A 16,901-nucleotide genomic window follows, 5' to 3' on the forward strand; every position below is an offset into this window, starting at 1 on the left:
AAGAGTAGATGGTGTCCTCCCTACCCCTCTCCAAAGTAAGTACACCTGTAAAGCATCAGCTTGCTAGTGTCAGTTGCCAAGGATTAGAGCCTTAAGAAACAATCTTTCTTTTTTTTTTTAAAAGAGAGATTTTTGCTATAGGGCACATGTGCTTGCTGAAGAGACAGAAAGTGAAAAATCACCTGGGTGGGGGGGGGGTGGCCATACCTCAATCCATTCTCCCCTAGGGATATTGGGCATGCATGCACACGTGCCCGGCATGAGTTTTAAGCCACTAGGTCTGGGACTCGAACTGCTGTCAACTATGTGGGAGTCCAGCAACGTAACCATTCCGCCATCTGCTGGCCCTGTACAGCCTCTATCCTTTCATTCCCACTTTTTGTTTGCTGGTTGATACTCTTTATTAGTGGACTGAGCATCATTTTGCAGGGCAAGGATCTAGAGCTGCACTGTCCAATATGGTAGCCATGGACCTCCTAGAGCCCTTTAAATTTAAATTAATTAAAATGAAATAAAATTTAGCTTCTCAGTCACTACTCACATTTCAGATGCTCAATAGCTGCATGTGACTGGTAGCTACCATGTTGGATGGCTCCGATACAGACTGATTTTGTCATCACAGACATTTCTGTTGGCTATTGTTGAACGTTAAGCACAACCGTATTTGCAAAGCAACCAATTTATGATATGTGTTCTTGAATTCCGGGTATTGCCTATGGTCACGATAGACTTTTTCAGCCAATGTTGGAAAATACTTTGCAATTGAAAGCAGCATTAGGGCCAGCAGGTCCCCTAGTGACTTAAACACCAGGCTTGGTGTGGGCTTGGCTGTTTGAGAAACATGCTGGGCGCATATGCATGTGTGCCCAAAATCCTGAGAGGAGAATGGAGGAATAGGGATTGTAGGTTGGCCATCCTCCCTGGGAGGTGGTGTCTCACTTTCTCTCTCTCTTTCTCTCTCTCTTTCTCTGGCAAGCACATGCACCCCCCCCCCCCAAGAAAAAAGGCAGCATTAATCTCTTTATTGGTCTGTCATCCAAATTCTAAGGTAAAATGAAATTTTGAATGCTGGCGAAGGCCTCCTAGATCATCTAGTAAGTTACTTCCTTAGGAGGAAGCTGAGGCTTCAAAAGAAGCTCTTCAGTGGCAGAAGTCTGGGCTTCTCATCCTCAGTCCACTCTGCTGTTCTGTATTACTTCTCGGGATGAGTCCTTCGCTATGACACATCTTTCTCTGTTATTGATGCCAAGGGGTTAAATAAGATAGCTTTTTTAAAAAGTCCTTTACTCTCAGAGGGTTGAACAGTTTCATCGTGGTAGCAGGTAATGATCACTGAGCTTTAGTGAAATCAATGCTGCTAATAGAAACGAAGTGCTCCCAAAGACCCTGTTATTGTTTCTCACTTTCTTACAGATTCTAAGTAAGTCAGTTGTTGCTGAATGCTCCATAATTATGAAAAGAATCTTACTCTTTGCATATGGGAAGATATCCTGTCTTCATTATGACTTCTTCAAGGTTGAATAATCCTGACTGCACCTGGTTTCAGCTAGTAACTTTGGGGGGGAATGTAATCTTTGTTTACCATGATCTTTTTGTGGCAAATGAGGCGTAAACAGTGTCAAATGTGTTGCATGAAGTGTGATATTAGTTTGACTGTAAAATGAGCTCTTTGAATCTTTGAATCCAATATTAGGGTCTTTATTTCTCTTTGCATGGAATTTTGTTTTTTCCATCTTTAACTGTTGTAAGGATGACTTTTAATTTTCTGAGCTACTGTGATTTTTTTCTTTTTTAACCATCCTCCACAGTCATGCCTTTCCCCTCCCCATCTTTCCTGTCTTTTTTTCACCACCCCCACCCAGCTGAAAACCACACAACTTTTGTAAGAATTTTAATCATCTGCAGAAATGAAAAATTTAATCTTTTTTTTTTCTACCAGATGAGTGACAAAAGGAAACACTGATGAGCTATCTTGCAACACTGGGATAATTGCCCTTGCGAACAGTAGCCTTTGCCAGCATTTTCTTATTGTCTCAGATCAGCAGCCATGTTGATTACTGCTATGTAGTTCATGAAGCCCAGGATTTGCACAGTGACCAGCTCTTGGGTTGACTGTTAGATTATTGGAGTCATTTTTATTTTTTAGGCAGTATACATTTTTATTAAAAGGTGAAAACAAATCAGGTAACCATCCAAATGATCTCCAGATGCCACGTGTCATTTTTTGTTCATGCTTTCACTATTGTTTTCCCCAAATTATCTCCTTTCAGCATTCCCATAAATGCAGCTGGCATGTTTTCAAATCCTTCAATGACATATTCTTGGTACTGGATTTTACCCTCCAAGACCCATATCAGCAAGTTCTTCAGAGCTTTTTGGCGGTTTTCTCCTTGCCAGTGGGAGACGATGAACCCTTCCATGCAGAGTTGCTGATAGATGATAATCTCTGGGGGTGGGCCTGGGGAAGGAGTACAGGTCCTGTTATAGGTAGAGGCAGCCCACATATAGCAATTCTTCCAAATATCTCCATCTGGGGGATAACAACATTCGAAAACTCTCCTACATTATCAAAATAACAATCATAACCATCAGGAGAGGCTTTTTTAAAAGTTTTCTCTAAAGACTCTACTGTTTTGTAGTTAAAGGCAACATCAGATCCAAGCTTTTCAAGATAGGTGACCTTTTCATCAGATCCTGCTGCTCCAACAACTCTGCAGCCCTTGAGCTTGGCTGTCTGCCCCTCAACAGAGCCCACTGCTCCTGCTGCTGCATTGACAAGCACCTTTTCTCCACCCTTCACACCACAGATGTCAAGTAGGCCAAAGTAGGCAGTTAGGCCTGTCATGCCGACTGTCCCCAGAGCCAAAGACAGTGGTAACTTATCTGGCTATTCTGTAGGTAGCTTTTCCAGGTCTTTTTCCATCAGGGTCTTTTCCCATCAGAAATGGAATGTGTTGTCCACCCTGAAGAAGCCAGGACAACAGTTCCTGTTGGCCAGGCTGAGTTTTTACTTTTCACAACTCTGGCCACCTGCTGTCCCATCATCATATCACCCTCCTTCAATCTTTTGCCTGCCACTCTCATGTAAGGATCCACAGTGAGGAACAAAGCTTCAAGTAGGACCTCTCCATTTTTTAAGGGTGGGAGCTCAGTTATCTTCAACTCAAAGTTACTATTAGTAGGACTGCCTTCGAAGTGCTTCTTCAGGGCTCAGTTCTTAGCTTTCACCATCCTGAAGCGCAACAAGAGTGTGCAGGTTGCACGACCTAGAAAGGGCGACTGTGAGTATGCAGCAGACATGGAGCCATTTTTCAATGGCTGATTTTCATGAGCAATGTCTTGTCTGTCTAGAAAGGCTTTTTTTTTTTTTCTCTTTCTCTTTTTTTACTTTGTGGCATGCAGTACTAAGGGATCTCAAAAGATCTACTGATTTGTCTATTGATTTGGTAATTAAACCATTTGCTAAACTGAAGTAGAAGAGAAAGCAACATTATCAGTACTGCCTAGGCAGATGCCTTAAGTAGCCTGTGAGGTAGAACTGGAATAACAGTAGAACCCTATGATCAGACACTTGTTGTTAATATGGATTAAGAGAGGTGAATTATATTTTTTTCCAAGCAATTTTTTAAAGAAGTTTTTACTGGGTGTGTGCACTCGCCAGAAAGGCAGACAGAAAGTGAGAAATCACCCTCCAGGGGAATGGCCACACCACAATCCCTTCTCCTCCATTCTCTTCTTGGGATTTTGGTCCTGCATGCACATGCGCCCAGTGTGAGTTTTAAGCCACAGAGTCCAGGACTTGAACTGCAGTTGACTATGTGGGTGTCCAGCAACATAACCATTTTGTCATCTGCTGGTCTTTCCAAGCAATTTTATATATAGAAAAATACTGATGTGCCCTAGTTATCCTGATATATGAATATTAGTTTCTATTGGTAAATACAAGTGCTGCAAAAGAATTTGGAATTATAGTCTCAATTTTGTAAGTTCTCGGAAATGGCTTAAATATGAGATTTGTAGGAGAATAATTGGCTCATTTCATTTCTCTTAATGTAGGTTATTACGGTTATAGGGAAAATGTTCGTATTAAGTTAGACAATTACTCTGTTCCATATCTTCCCAGTGGTCACAGATTGTACCATTGTGATAGTGTAGCATAGTGTTAAGTACTGAGTAAAGAACTAGTCATGGAGTGGGCAGCCAATATAAATTTGCTGTCAGAATGAGTTATTATAATAGCACCAATGTATGGATGTGGAGCCCAATGGTGGCACAGTGATCACACAACTGCACTTGTGTGGGAACGTGACCTCCCCATACACACTGGGGGCCGTGATCTGGGCTAGCTGTGGCTAGGGGTGGATTGAATGTGAGGACCTTGTTGATGCCTTCTCTGTCCATATGGAAAAAGTGAATAAATAAACTTTAGAAAAAGTTATGGACCCAAAATGCCTACAAACAGATGAATGGATTGAAAAAAAGTGTGGTACATATACTCTATGGAATACTACTCAGCCATAAAACAAAAACAAAAACAAGAAGACCCTGGCTTTTATTTATTTACTTATTATCATCATAATCTCGTTTATATTACATTGAATCACATATAACTTTACAGTGTATTACATTTCTTTTTCCAGAGGGAATGCCATGCATGTCAGTCAATACAGAGACATTAAAATCCCCACTTCATCATTCAATATCTTTTCATTGTTTTTCCCGATCATTGTTATTATTCCAATTATTTTTTTAACCAGTCAATCACTATTTTTCATTTTGCTGGTAAAGACTTTACCCAACATGAAATACTTCTCAGACCAGTCCAGTTGAGAATACTGTACACGTCATCAACAGGTAATAAACCATATCTGCGTCCCACAGATCCTGGCATTTGACAGAGAGTGAATCAATATGTAAGATTTACTGCTGAGTGAAGCAGGCCAGGCTATGAAGGAGACATTGTATGTCTCCACTTAATATATACTGAGTGTATAGCTGAAACGGAATGACTAGAGCATATAGAAACATAGAAAATGGTTATAAATACCAGATACAGTATGGGAAGAGGGTGGGTGAAGGAGAGACTGAAGAGGGACACTGGGGAGAGAAATGGAGGGGCGGGGCATTTGTGGGACAGAGAGATGGTTTATTGTTTGTTGAGGATGATGTGTATAATATTCCCAGCTAGATTGGTGAGAAATGAATACATGTTGGAATATTTACTTTGACATACGTGATTGAATGTGTAAAAGAAATATAAATAAAATACATTAAAAAAAAAAAAGAGGGACCAGCAGGTGGTGTGGACAAACAAAGGAAACCTGACCTGACAAGCACACATGCATGCACGTGCACACACACACACACACACACACACACACACACTCTCTCTCTCTCTCTGTCTTTCTCTGGCAAAACTCATGTGAAAAAAAAAAGTTCTTGAAAGAGAAAAAGGTATGGATGGATTCAATGAGCCTATAGCCCCTTTAATTTGATGTAATTGAAATATTTCTTTTCTTGTGGTTTTTCCTTATTCTTTTAGGTATAGCATTTGTGTTTGGCAAAGTTCGGATTGAATCAGCCAAAACCCATGTGAGCTGTTGTGTAATGGTGAAAAACATCGAGCGAACACTCTACTTCCTTCCTCGTGAAATGGTAAATGTTCGTGATCAGCTTTTAGTTCTCAGTGATTATATATAACTCCCATTCTGTGATCTGCCATAAACCCTGTCCTTCAGCAGGGAATGAATTCTTAGAACCCTGATGCTTCTTTCTTGGCGCCTGCCTAGTGACTTCTGATTGTCAGCAACTCCATTACAGATTGGGAGAAGTAGAGAAATGAAGTAGAACTCACTTTTTCCACTTGTTAGGAGGAACGTAAAAGTATCTTTTTAGTATATAACCCTGTTTTCCCCCTACCATTCATCTCCATAATAATTGGGGTTAAGGCCATAAAATGCGTCATGGTATTTGGCCCAATTTTCATGCTTTTGCTGTATAGAATGCTCTAACATTCCCTGCTCCATGGCCATTTGACAAGGTCAGTTCCATTTGTTCCTCCTTTTTTACTGGACTTAACATTCCCAGTCTCCTCCATCCCCATATTTCCCTATCTCAGTTGAACCATGGAGCTCCTTGGGCAAGATTTCCAACATCATTCTCCCATTTTGTAGGCTAGGTCATCCTTATCATTGATCCGCTTTTGTGGTGCCATTGGGAGGAATTGGGCATTGGTTTTAGTACATTTCGGGGGCCTGTTGATATCTTTGAACTCAGCTGTAAGATTGCTATTAAATGTTTAAATGAGTAAGGATGAAAATTGTTTTCAGTCTTGGGTTTTTGGTGGTTGTGTAGATCATACAGATAATTTTTTTATCCTTCCATTCCCCTCTCCATGGGAGAATAGAAGATTGACCTAAATACAGGGAAAGAAACAGGAACTCCAGTTACGATGAAGGATGTTTATGATGAATTTGATGAGAAAATAGCAACAAAATATAAAATTATGAAGTTCAAGTCTAAGGTTTGTATTTGATGATGAAATATTTTTCCAGCTCTGCTTGTTGTTTGTTTCCTGATTTAGCAAATAATTATGGTATATCTATTTCATACAGAATGTTTTCTGCATAGCTATAGCTCACCGAATGGAAATTTCATAGTTGTAAAAGTGAAAATGCTGTATTAAATTTATAAACATATTTTTTTCTCTTTCTTTAAACTGCTTGTAAAGTAATGTTCATTAATTTTAGTAGAAAGATAATGCATAGCAAGTCAATTGTTTTCAGTCCTTATAACGTTTTAGGCTCTTATTCTAAAATGGATAAGAAACCGTTCTGATCACATTTATGTTAGTTACTGCCAAGATGTTTTTATTAGAAGGTTAAATGAGGTTTTATCTTTAAAAATCAGGCACTGTGGAGCCAGCAAGTGGCGTAGTGGTTAAGGTGCTGGATTCTACCTGGTTCGAGTCCTGGACATGGTGGCTTGAAAAATACACTGGGCACGTGTATGTGCACATGCCCAATGAATAGAATGGAGGAGAAGGGATTGCAGCGTGGCCATCCTCCCTGGGTGTGTGTGTGGGGTGATTTCTCTCTTTCTTTCTCTCTGTCACTCTCAGGCAAGTGTGTGTGCAAAAACCTAAAATAAGATAAAGGAAAAAAACTCAGGGGCTATCATGCTGTTTCTGATAGAAGGAAAATCCGTTCATTTAATACTGAATGATAAATTGTCTTGGTTTTATTGAGATATTGATACCTTTGGTCATAACTGTAGGGGCTATAGTCCATTCAAATACTGGCTATTCATAGTAATTGCAATAAAGGGAGAACTGAGTTACTGAGGATGAGGTTAACAGTGTGAAGTGTTTGAGCTTTGAATGGTGGCTGATGGGTCACGTCTTTAAAAATGTTGGAAGCAGTATGGTGTAATGATGAAGAGAGGCTATATGGTGGTGCAGCAGCAAAATGCCATGCTCTGTGAGGATGGCCCACATGGGAAGGTTTCAAGTTCTTGTCTAGAGACTTCTCTGAGTATGCCAGGCATGCATGAGCTCATGACCAGGGCTGGCTGAGGCTTGGTGTAGATCGTCGTATCACCACCCTGTTGGGGATGCTTTCTTTCTTTCTGTCTCTGTGCTTGTCTCTCTGTTTCTCTCAATAGTCAAAGAAATAAGCTTAAAAAATAAACAAGCCCTGAGGAACACAGGCAGTGGGCTTTATATCCTAGCCCTACACTTACTAGCATGTGACCTTGGGCAGCTGCTGAGTGACTTGTCTGGCTTCTTCCTTCATTGAGAAATAGGACCCTATTAAGTGATTAGAACAGTTCTTAACACACACACAGTCCACACTCAGTGAATATGAGCTGTAATCATAACGGTATTTTTTCTAGCAAGGGGGAGTTTCTTAATATCAAATAGTAATAAATGATTTAATTCATTAGCATTAAAAACATTTTAATCTTTTATTGCCCCCCCCCCTTTTTTTTTGCCAGAGAGAGTACATGTACTTGGCAGAGAAACAGAGAGGGAGAAGAGAACACACTCCCCACAAGCGATAGTTATACCACAGTCCCCTATCTTTCCCTCCTTTCAGGATGTTGGACATACATGTGCATGTGTGTGTGTACACGCGCATACACACACACCCCTAGTGTGTTTCTGAAACCGCTAGGTCTGGGACTTGAACTGTGTGGTTGGCCATGGGGGATCCAGCTGCTTCAACTACCAGGACATGGAGCCAGCCCTATTGCCCCTCTTAAATGCAAATATTTCTAAGTTCTGGAGTGTCTAAAAGAAATCCTTCCAGCATTTTGTCACTGGGTGTTTTAGTCCCATTTGAAAAGAAAAAGAGTGTCTTTTGGCTTTATTTACCTTTGTGTTCCATAAGGATGCTAGATTCTAGATGATTAAGTATAATCCTATGTATTTTGTATATAACACTTGTCAATTTAATTTGTGAAAAGTTTTTGTCTTAATGATTTTTAAAAATATCTGCTTACTTAGATAGTGGAAAAGAACTATGCTTTTGAGATACCTGATGTCCCCGAAAAATCTGAGTACTTGGAAGTTAGATACTCGGTAAGTCAAACAAAGAAAATTACTGGGTTTTGGTTGAGAATGACATTTTTCTCTTTTTGAACTTTCAACTGACTTTCAATTAGGAGCATTGGCAGGGCTCCGGTAGCTCACAGTTCATCGAGGTGGACTTCTAGTAATGAATAATTGAAATGGATAAAATTAACTTAAGTACATAGACTACAGGTTATACTGCTTTGCTGTGCTTTCAAGTATGCATCTTTACATAAATAAGTTGAAACAGCACGACTGTTTGTCAAGTGGAATGAATGCCACATGATGGAGTTGGACATCATTAGTCTGTTGAAGTGTCCCTTATGAGCAGTGGGAAGGTGAGAGAGGAGTGTCAGTAGCATCCCCATAGTGCTGCTCTTGCTCCTGTGACAGGCAAGGTCGTTGCTGCAGGATGTTAATTAACTGGACCTTAACCTCTTTTTACCTCTGTTCTAGTGTTTTGATCCCATGATGTTGGAAAAGGGAAACTTTTAAGAAATGTTTTTGAGAGTGGTGATGAAAAGTACCATGGAAGCATTTTCACTGAATCCCACTCTATTGCTTTTATTCTTCTAACGGAGTAGTACTTACTTGGCTATTCTTTATCAGTGAAGCATGTATAGCTCTGGACAGAAATTCTCTTTTGGGGGAGCCTCTTGGCCTATTTTTCTTCTAATGGGTGTCATCAAGATGCATTATTTTGTCATTGTGAATTGTTTTTGTTTCCTACTGTGAATTGTTTTGGATTTCATTTGCAGCAAATTACATTTCATATATATCAAAGAGGTTTCTTCTGGTGCTGCATGGAGAGGCTTTTGTTTATTTCAAATATAGACTTTGGAAAATGTGAAGTAATAGTTTAAAAAAAAGGAGTTTTTTTGGTTTGCTTTTGTTTTTGTCTTTTTTAGGCTGAAGGGCCACAGCTTCCTCAGGACTTGAAAGGAGAAACTTTTTCTCATGTGTTTGGGACCAACACATCCAGCTTGGAACTGTTCTTGATGAACAGAAAGATCAAAGGACCTTGTTGGCTCGAAGTAAAAAATCCACGTAAGGAGAAATTTCCTCTTAGCATGTTAAATAGATTGCTGATATAGTTTTTTTTTTTTTTTAAAGGGAAGGTGAAGAAAAGGTCTGTTTATTTTAGTGTGTTCCTTTTCTGTACTTGGTCTTAGCCAAAAGGTTGGGAAACAGTATGTATCCACTTTCCTTTTTGTTTTGCTTCTTCGAGATTTTTCTTGCCCATAATGCCTGGCAGTTTAGTTTGAGGGAGGCCTTTGTTACGTCAGGCAGCTGTTTCGGGTGCATCGTCATTACGCTGTTGATCACTTGTGCTTCCAACCTGGCTCATGTCATCCAGCTATTCTCCACAGTGAGCCGTGGACCTTTGGAGGAGGGGAGAATCACCACCCAGTATGGATAGGGTTGTTTGGTCTGTTACTTGACACATTTTTTCAGTGTTTTCATCTTCGATACTGTTTAGTCTTTGTGAAATCTCTTAAAAACATTTGATAATTTCTCCATGGCAGTGCATTTTTTAAATTTTAACCTGTTTTGGGTCCTGGATTCTTTGGAGAATCTGACAAAAGCTATGTTTATGTTTTGTTTTTCTTTTTCTTTCCTTTTTTTTTTTTTTGAGATATTTTTGCAAGAGGGCACATGTGCTCACCAGACAGTGAGAGACAGACAGAAAGCGAGAAATCACTCCCCAGGGGGAATTACTGTGCCATAATCCCTTCTCCTCCATTATCTTCTCAGGATCCTGGGCTCGCACACATGCATCTGGTGTGAATTTTAAGCTGCCAAGTCTAGGACTCGGACCATGGTCGATTACATAGGAGTCTAGCAGCGTAACTATTATGCCATCTGCTGGTCCCATATTTTTTGAGATTTTTGGTATAGGGCTCATGTGCTCAACAGAGAGATAGAGATAGAGAGACAGACAGTGAGAAATCACCCCCCAGGGGGAATGAGCATGCTGCAATCTCTTCTCCATTCTCCTCCCAGAATCTTGGGCATGCACACATATGTACCCAGTGTGAGTTTTAAGCCACTGGATCCAGGACTCAAACCATGGTCAGCTACATGGGAGTCCAGCGATGTAACCATTATGCCATCTGCTTGTCCCAAGCTTTGTATTTATTTTTCCCTTGGGAAAGTGAACATATGTACACACACATGAGATTTTGCATACAACCCAATAATATGGCTTGTTTTTAGATTTCTGGTCTTCTTATTAGAAGACAGGGTTGAATAATATCTCAGTTATTTGCAGATGTCTTATTTCTAATAGTTTATCTTTTTCAGTAAATAACTATTGATCTTTTGTATTTGTTCTCTTTAAGAGCTCTTAAATCCGCCAATCAGTTGGTGTAAAGTTGAGGCAATAGCTTTGAAACCAGACTTGGTGAATGTAATTAAGGACGTTGGGCCTCCTCCACTTGTGGTGATGTCTTTCAGCATGAAGACAATGCAGAATGCAAAGTACCATCAAAATGAGGTAAAGAAATAGGACAAATTTCATACCTATGCCTTAGATGCATACTTGCCTATACTTTTACAGCTTTTCTGCAAAGGAAAATTGTTCTTTTTGGAAGATAAAGACTAACTCACTACCAAACTCCATTTTGGAGAATGAATTGAATTTGTCTGGCATTGGAGGCTTTTTTTTTTAATTGCTAGAGAGTGCATGTGCTTTCCAGAGAGAAACAGACAGAGGGAGAGAGCACTAGCTAGTGGGGCATGGTCATGTTGCAGTACTTTCTTCTCTATTTCTCCATCTTGCTGGGATTTGGATCATGCACGCGCAAGTGTTTGGCATGTTTCTCAAGCTGCCTGGGCCAGGATTTGGACGATAATCTGCCATGTGCTATCTGGCTCCCTTAACCACCAGTAGGCTATGAGATTGGCCCAGTTCTTTTTTTAAGACTTAAATTGCTGTATTGGGGCTGGCAGTTGGCGTGGTGGTTAAAGGCGCTAGACTCTCTCACATGGTCAACTGCTATTTGAGTCCTGACCTGGAGGCTTGCTCCCCCCCCACTCTGTCCCTCTCTGGTCAAAATAAAATGGTAGATAGAGATAGATAGATAGATAGACAGAGTGGGAAAAAAAGACAAATTGCTAGAATTATGTTTATTTTTGGTTTTTAAGGTTTTTATTTTTGGGGCCATCAGGTGACATGGTGGTTAAGGTGCTAGATCCCACTTGGCCAACTCTGCATTTTGAGTTCTAGAATTGGTGGCTTGAAAATCATGTCCGACAGGTGTGCGTACATGCCCAAAATCCTGAGAGAATGGAGGAGAAGGGATTACAGTGTAGCCATCTTCCCTGAGGGTGTCTTCTCTCTCTTTCTTTATCTGTGTGTGTGTGTGTGTGTGTGTGTGTGTGTGTGTGTGTCTCCAGCAAGCACACATACCCTATGGCAAAAACCTAAAAAGAAAGTTCTTTTTGGAAGAGAAAGTTTGGAGAACTTGAAGTGGACACAGATGAATACAGTGAATTTATACTGATCGCTCATATTCAGCAAGTAGCAAAAAATTTTTTTCTTAATAGTTTACTTTTTCATAAGAGAGAGAGAGAGAGAGAGAGAGAGAGAGAAACAGAGACAGGCACTTCCAACAGGCTCTTACCACAATTTACTCCCAGCTTCAGCCCACCCAATCACAGGTATGCAGGTGTACCCCATCTGCTCAGGGAAGTCTCAGGTTGCAAAACCAGGACTTTTCTCATGTAGGCACAATTGTGTTACTACTGTGCCACCACCTGGTCCTAAGGTAGGAAGATTTTTATCACACTTACTTATCTACCCTGCCTTTTTTTCTCTTGAGGCTTTAAAAAAAAAAAAGAACTAAAGCTTTTTTTTTTTCCTTGGAGAAGTTTTTTGGCTATAGTTCACCAGAAAGACAGAGAGAGACAGAAAGTGAGAAATCACCCCCCAGGGGGGATGGCCACACCGCAATCCCTTCTCCTCCATTCTCCTCTCGGGATCTTGGGCATGCACGCACACGCGCCTGCCCCAAGTTTAAGCCACTGGGTCCGGGACTCGAACTGTGGTCGCTTACATGGGAATCCAGTGACATAGCCATTATGTTAACTGCTGGTCCCTTAAAGAATTTTTTTATTACTATTTTTAATTTTGCCATAGAATGTCTGTGCTTGTTATGTGCTTGTTATAGGATGGCTACAAAGAGAGAGAGAGATAAAGCCCCCGCGGGATGGCTATGCTGTAATCCGTCTTCCCCATTCTCCTCTCTGAAGTTTGGGCGTGCATGTATGTGTATCCTGTGTGTATTTCAAGCCATCGGGTCCAAATTCAAACTACAGTCAGCCATGTGGGATCCAGATGCCTTAACCACCCACTCCACCAGCTGGACCCTCTTCTTGAAGTATTCTAAAGTTAGTCTTATACACCATATCTTTTTACCCCTGTATACCTCGGTGTGCTTATCTCAAAACATGCACACTTTCTTATGTAATACCATTGGCATACCCAGTAACATCAGCAGAGATGACTTGTTTTTGTTTGTTTTTTTGTTTTTTTTTTTTTTTTACTTCCCCTTTGACTATCATTAAGCGCCCAGGGATTTTATATGTATTTGTCAATTGGTTGTGTTTAATTTAAATTAATTTAATTTTTTAGAAGTTTTTTTTAAGAATTATTTTATTTAACTTAATTTATTTATTTTATTTGAGCAGAGAGGGACAGAGTGAGAGAGAGAGGAGAGTGAGAAAGCAAGCCACCAGGTCCGAGACTCAAACTGCGGTCGGCCATATGGGAGTCCAGTGTCCTTAATCACCACACCACCTGCTGTCCCCAATTTAATATTATTTTTTAGAGAGATTTTTTTCTATAGGGCATGTGTGCTCGTCTGAGAGATAGAGAGGAAGCGAGAAGTCACTCCCTGGGGGGGATGGCCATGCCACCCCCTCTTCTTCTCCATTCTCCTCTCAGGATTGTGGGCACACTTGCACATGTGCCTGGCATGTTTTAAGCCGTTGCATCCAGGATTGAACCATGGTCAACTACGTGGGAGTCCAGCAATGTAACCATTATGCTATCTGCTGATCCGAAATGTGTTTATTTTTGTCGTTACGTATTTTTGAGGCTTATATTCATCTCATTTTGGTCAGTGGGAGCTTCTTTATGTCTTCTTCCAAATCCTTAATGACATCATGGGGAATCATTTTTTTTGGAGGGGAGAGATTTTTGCTATAGGGTATGTGCACTTGCCAGAAAGACAGAGAGACAGAAAGCAAGAAATCACCCCCTTGGGGGGGGATGGCCTCGTCACAATCCCTTCTCCATTCTCCTCTCTGGATCCTGGGCACGCACGCACATGCGCCTGGTGTGAGTTTAAGCCATCGGGTCTGGTACTCGAACCGCGGTTGACTACATGGGAGTCCAGCGACGTAGCCATTACACCAATTGCTGGTCCCAGGGTATCTTTTTTTAAAACAGATTTTGGCTGTATTTTCACTTGCTTTTTTTTTTTTAATTTGAGCATTTTTTTTTCTTAAATTGAGCATTGATTAATAAATACAGTCAATAGATATAGTGAAGAGATATGTGTTTAGGAAAGCTTCAATTAGTTCTTAGCTAAAAATGTATAAAGTAGTCATCCCCTAGTGCCCCGAGTGAGGTTTCCACATGCCATTTCCCAATGAAAGAAATAGGGTTCAGAGGAGAAGTGGCTGGTTTCGGGCAGAAGATGTCTAGGATTAGTCTTGGAACATCTTGTTATATCACAGAGCAAGGACGATATAAAAATCTACTAAAGATATGTCAGGTTGACTCAGGAATGAACTTGAAGAGTTTCCTACTGGCCGAAGATGGGATAGTGTGAGCATAAGAATAACTGCAACAGATTTGAAATACCAAGTCCATGAGTTCATAATACCGTCAACAGTAACACCACCACCTCGGTCACTTATGAAGGTAGCTAGAGAAGCAACTCATGCTTTTGAAAACTGGTAAATACCGGGGTTGAATGAAACACTGATCATGACTTTTCTGAATAATACTGTACCCGAGGGCCTCCAAATTGATGAAAATTTCTCTTCATAGAAGGTTTCCAGCTGACACATGATCAAGGAAAAATGAAATATTACCACTTAGCAATCCCCAGTGAACTCACTGGATCTAGGCAGCAATCAGCAGTGGTTGCTTATATCATTAAAGGAGAGATAAGCAGACATGCGCCCAGGCCTTCTGGTAGAAGTAATAGCTAGCACCTCTAAATTATTCTTGCCAAAAAACTGAACCTCGGTTGTTGTTTTTTTTTTTTTTAATTTGGGGTGTGTGTGTGTATGTATGTGCTAGAGGATATTTGTACTCACCAGAGAGAGACAGAGAAGGCAAGGAGAAAGCGCTCCATCTCTGGAGCATGGTCGTGCTGTAATCCCTTCTCCTCCATATCTCCCTTCTTTTGGGATTTTGGGCATGTATGCACAAAAATGCTCAGCATTTTTCCCAAGTTGCCAGGTTTAGGACTCGAACAATATAGTGTGCCATGTGGGGTCTGACTATTTCAATGATCAGGCCACGGAGCCAGGCCCTGAAACTGGTTTTGATCAAGCCTTTTGATGTAACTTTACAGGCTGTACAGAGACAGAAGAATGTGTTAAATGACAGTGTTGAGTTTTCGATAGTGGAATCTACACTATTGGGCGCTACTGGTCAAACAACCAAGTTTCTTGAAGCAGTGAATTGCTGGGAAGTGGCAGGTGGTGTGGTGGTTAGGGTGTTGGACTTCCACGTGGCCGACCGCTGTTCGAGTCCCAGACCTGGTGGCTTGCTTTCACACTTTCCCTTTCTCTCTCTCTCTTTCTCTGTCTGGTCAGGTTAAAAAAATAAATAATAGTAGCAGATAAAATTTTTAAAAAGAAGCTACTGCTGATTGTATTAGTTGAAATCATTGTATATTAATTACATTTAAAACTTCTGTATTACAGTGGTGATTCTTAACAGGAAAATATTGCCTTTGGGGGAACATTCGGCTATGTCTGGAGGGGACTGAGGGGTGGTACTGCTGGTGTGTAGTGGGTAGAGGCTGGGAATGCGGCTAAACATCCGGAAGAGCATAAGGCAGCCTTCATAGCAAAGGATCATTTGGCCCAAAATGTCAGTAGTGTGGAGGTTGAGAAGCCCTGTATTAGAGATTCTTGGTGAGCTACTTCAAGATAAAATGATTGGTCTGGGTTTTCTTTCAAAATTATCTGGGGCAGGGTTGGGTACATATGGTGGCTCAGTGGTAATGCAGCATTGTGTCGTGCTAGATCTATGTGGAGAGGTCCTGAGTTTGCATCCTGGGGCCTCCTTGTGCATGCCAGGCAGGCTGAGGCTGGGAGTGGATCACGACATAAAGAGATTGTTGAGGTTGCCTGTCTCTAGAAGAGAGAGAGAGAAAGGAAGGAAGGAAGGGAAGAGAAGAAAGAAGGGGAAGGAACCTTGAAGGGAAAGAACTTAAAAAATTTAGAGGGAGGCAAGAAGTAGGGAGGGATATACATAAGTTGCTAATTGTAACTAGAAGTGGGAGTTTATTTTCTTCTATTTCTTGTTTAAGTATTTTTATAATAAAAAGGTAAAAGTATTCTTATGTACCAAAATGTGTACCTTTTAACCTTCTTGCTGGCTTTAGTGAAAATGGAGACTGTATAGTAGGTGCTGTGATGAGTGGTATTTCCCCTCCTCTCTTTGCAGGTTATTGCAGTGGTGGCTTTGGTCCATCACAGTTTTGCGTTAGATAAAGCAGCCCCACAGCCTCCCTTTCAGTCACACTTCTGTGGTATGTACTGTAAAGCTGGTTTCCTAATGGCTTGATTGGAGTTTTCTTCGTTTTCTCCAGCTGTTGGATCAGTAACTTGTTTTTCAAAAGTTGTTTTTCAAGAGTATTAGTGCATATTGTTAAAGTCCCTTTTTTTCCCCCTGCTGTGGAAATTAAGTTTTATTGGATTGGTTGCCACCTATTCAGCTCGTTTACTTTGTTCCAGGAGCAGAAATCTGGAGGCAGTTTGGTATCTTTTTTTCGTTCCAATGATTACTCTTTTGGGGTCGAGCTAGTCTTTTTCTGAGTCAAAATTATGCTTCAACTATTTTCTTTTACTGATAACATTCTAAAATTCCACCTCAGGGCCAGTCCCCCGATTCCTAGTGAGCTGGATCTCACATGGCCAAATGCAGTTTGAATTATAGCCCTGGTGGCTTGAAAAGCATGCTGGGTGCCTTGTGTGCATAACCCAGATTCTTTTTTTTTTTCTCCCGCTATGGGGCACGTGTGCTCGCCAGACAGACAGAGAGAGACATAGAGACAGAAAGCAAGAAATCACCTCCCAG

General features: G+C 40.8%; 1 protein-coding gene and 1 pseudogene across 2 annotated transcripts in view; one reads left to right on the forward strand and one right to left on the reverse strand.

Moving 5' to 3' along the window:
- Positions 1–16,901, forward strand: part of POLA1 (DNA polymerase alpha 1, catalytic subunit) — a 353,788-nt gene that overhangs the window by 26,416 nt on the left and 310,471 nt on the right. For both annotated transcript variants that reach the window (XM_027775720.1, XM_027775721.1), the window contains exons 11-16: positions 5,543–5,655; positions 6,407–6,523; positions 8,507–8,581; positions 9,481–9,619; positions 10,915–11,069; positions 16,269–16,353. In XM_027775720.1, coding sequence (XP_027631521.1) covers positions 5,543–5,655; positions 6,407–6,523; positions 8,507–8,581; positions 9,481–9,619; positions 10,915–11,069; positions 16,269–16,353 — 684 coding nt within the window. The remainder of the gene's footprint in view (positions 1–5,542; positions 5,656–6,406; positions 6,524–8,506; positions 8,582–9,480; positions 9,620–10,914; positions 11,070–16,268; positions 16,354–16,901) is intronic.
- Positions 2,170–3,231, reverse strand: LOC102484241 (prostaglandin reductase 1 pseudogene; annotated as a pseudogene).

This window comes from Tupaia chinensis, unplaced genomic scaffold, assembly GCF_000334495.1.
Source record: "Tupaia chinensis unplaced genomic scaffold, TupChi_1.0 Scaffold000600_1, whole genome shotgun sequence".
NCBI classification, from domain to species: domain Eukaryota; kingdom Metazoa; phylum Chordata; class Mammalia; order Scandentia; family Tupaiidae; genus Tupaia; species Tupaia belangeri.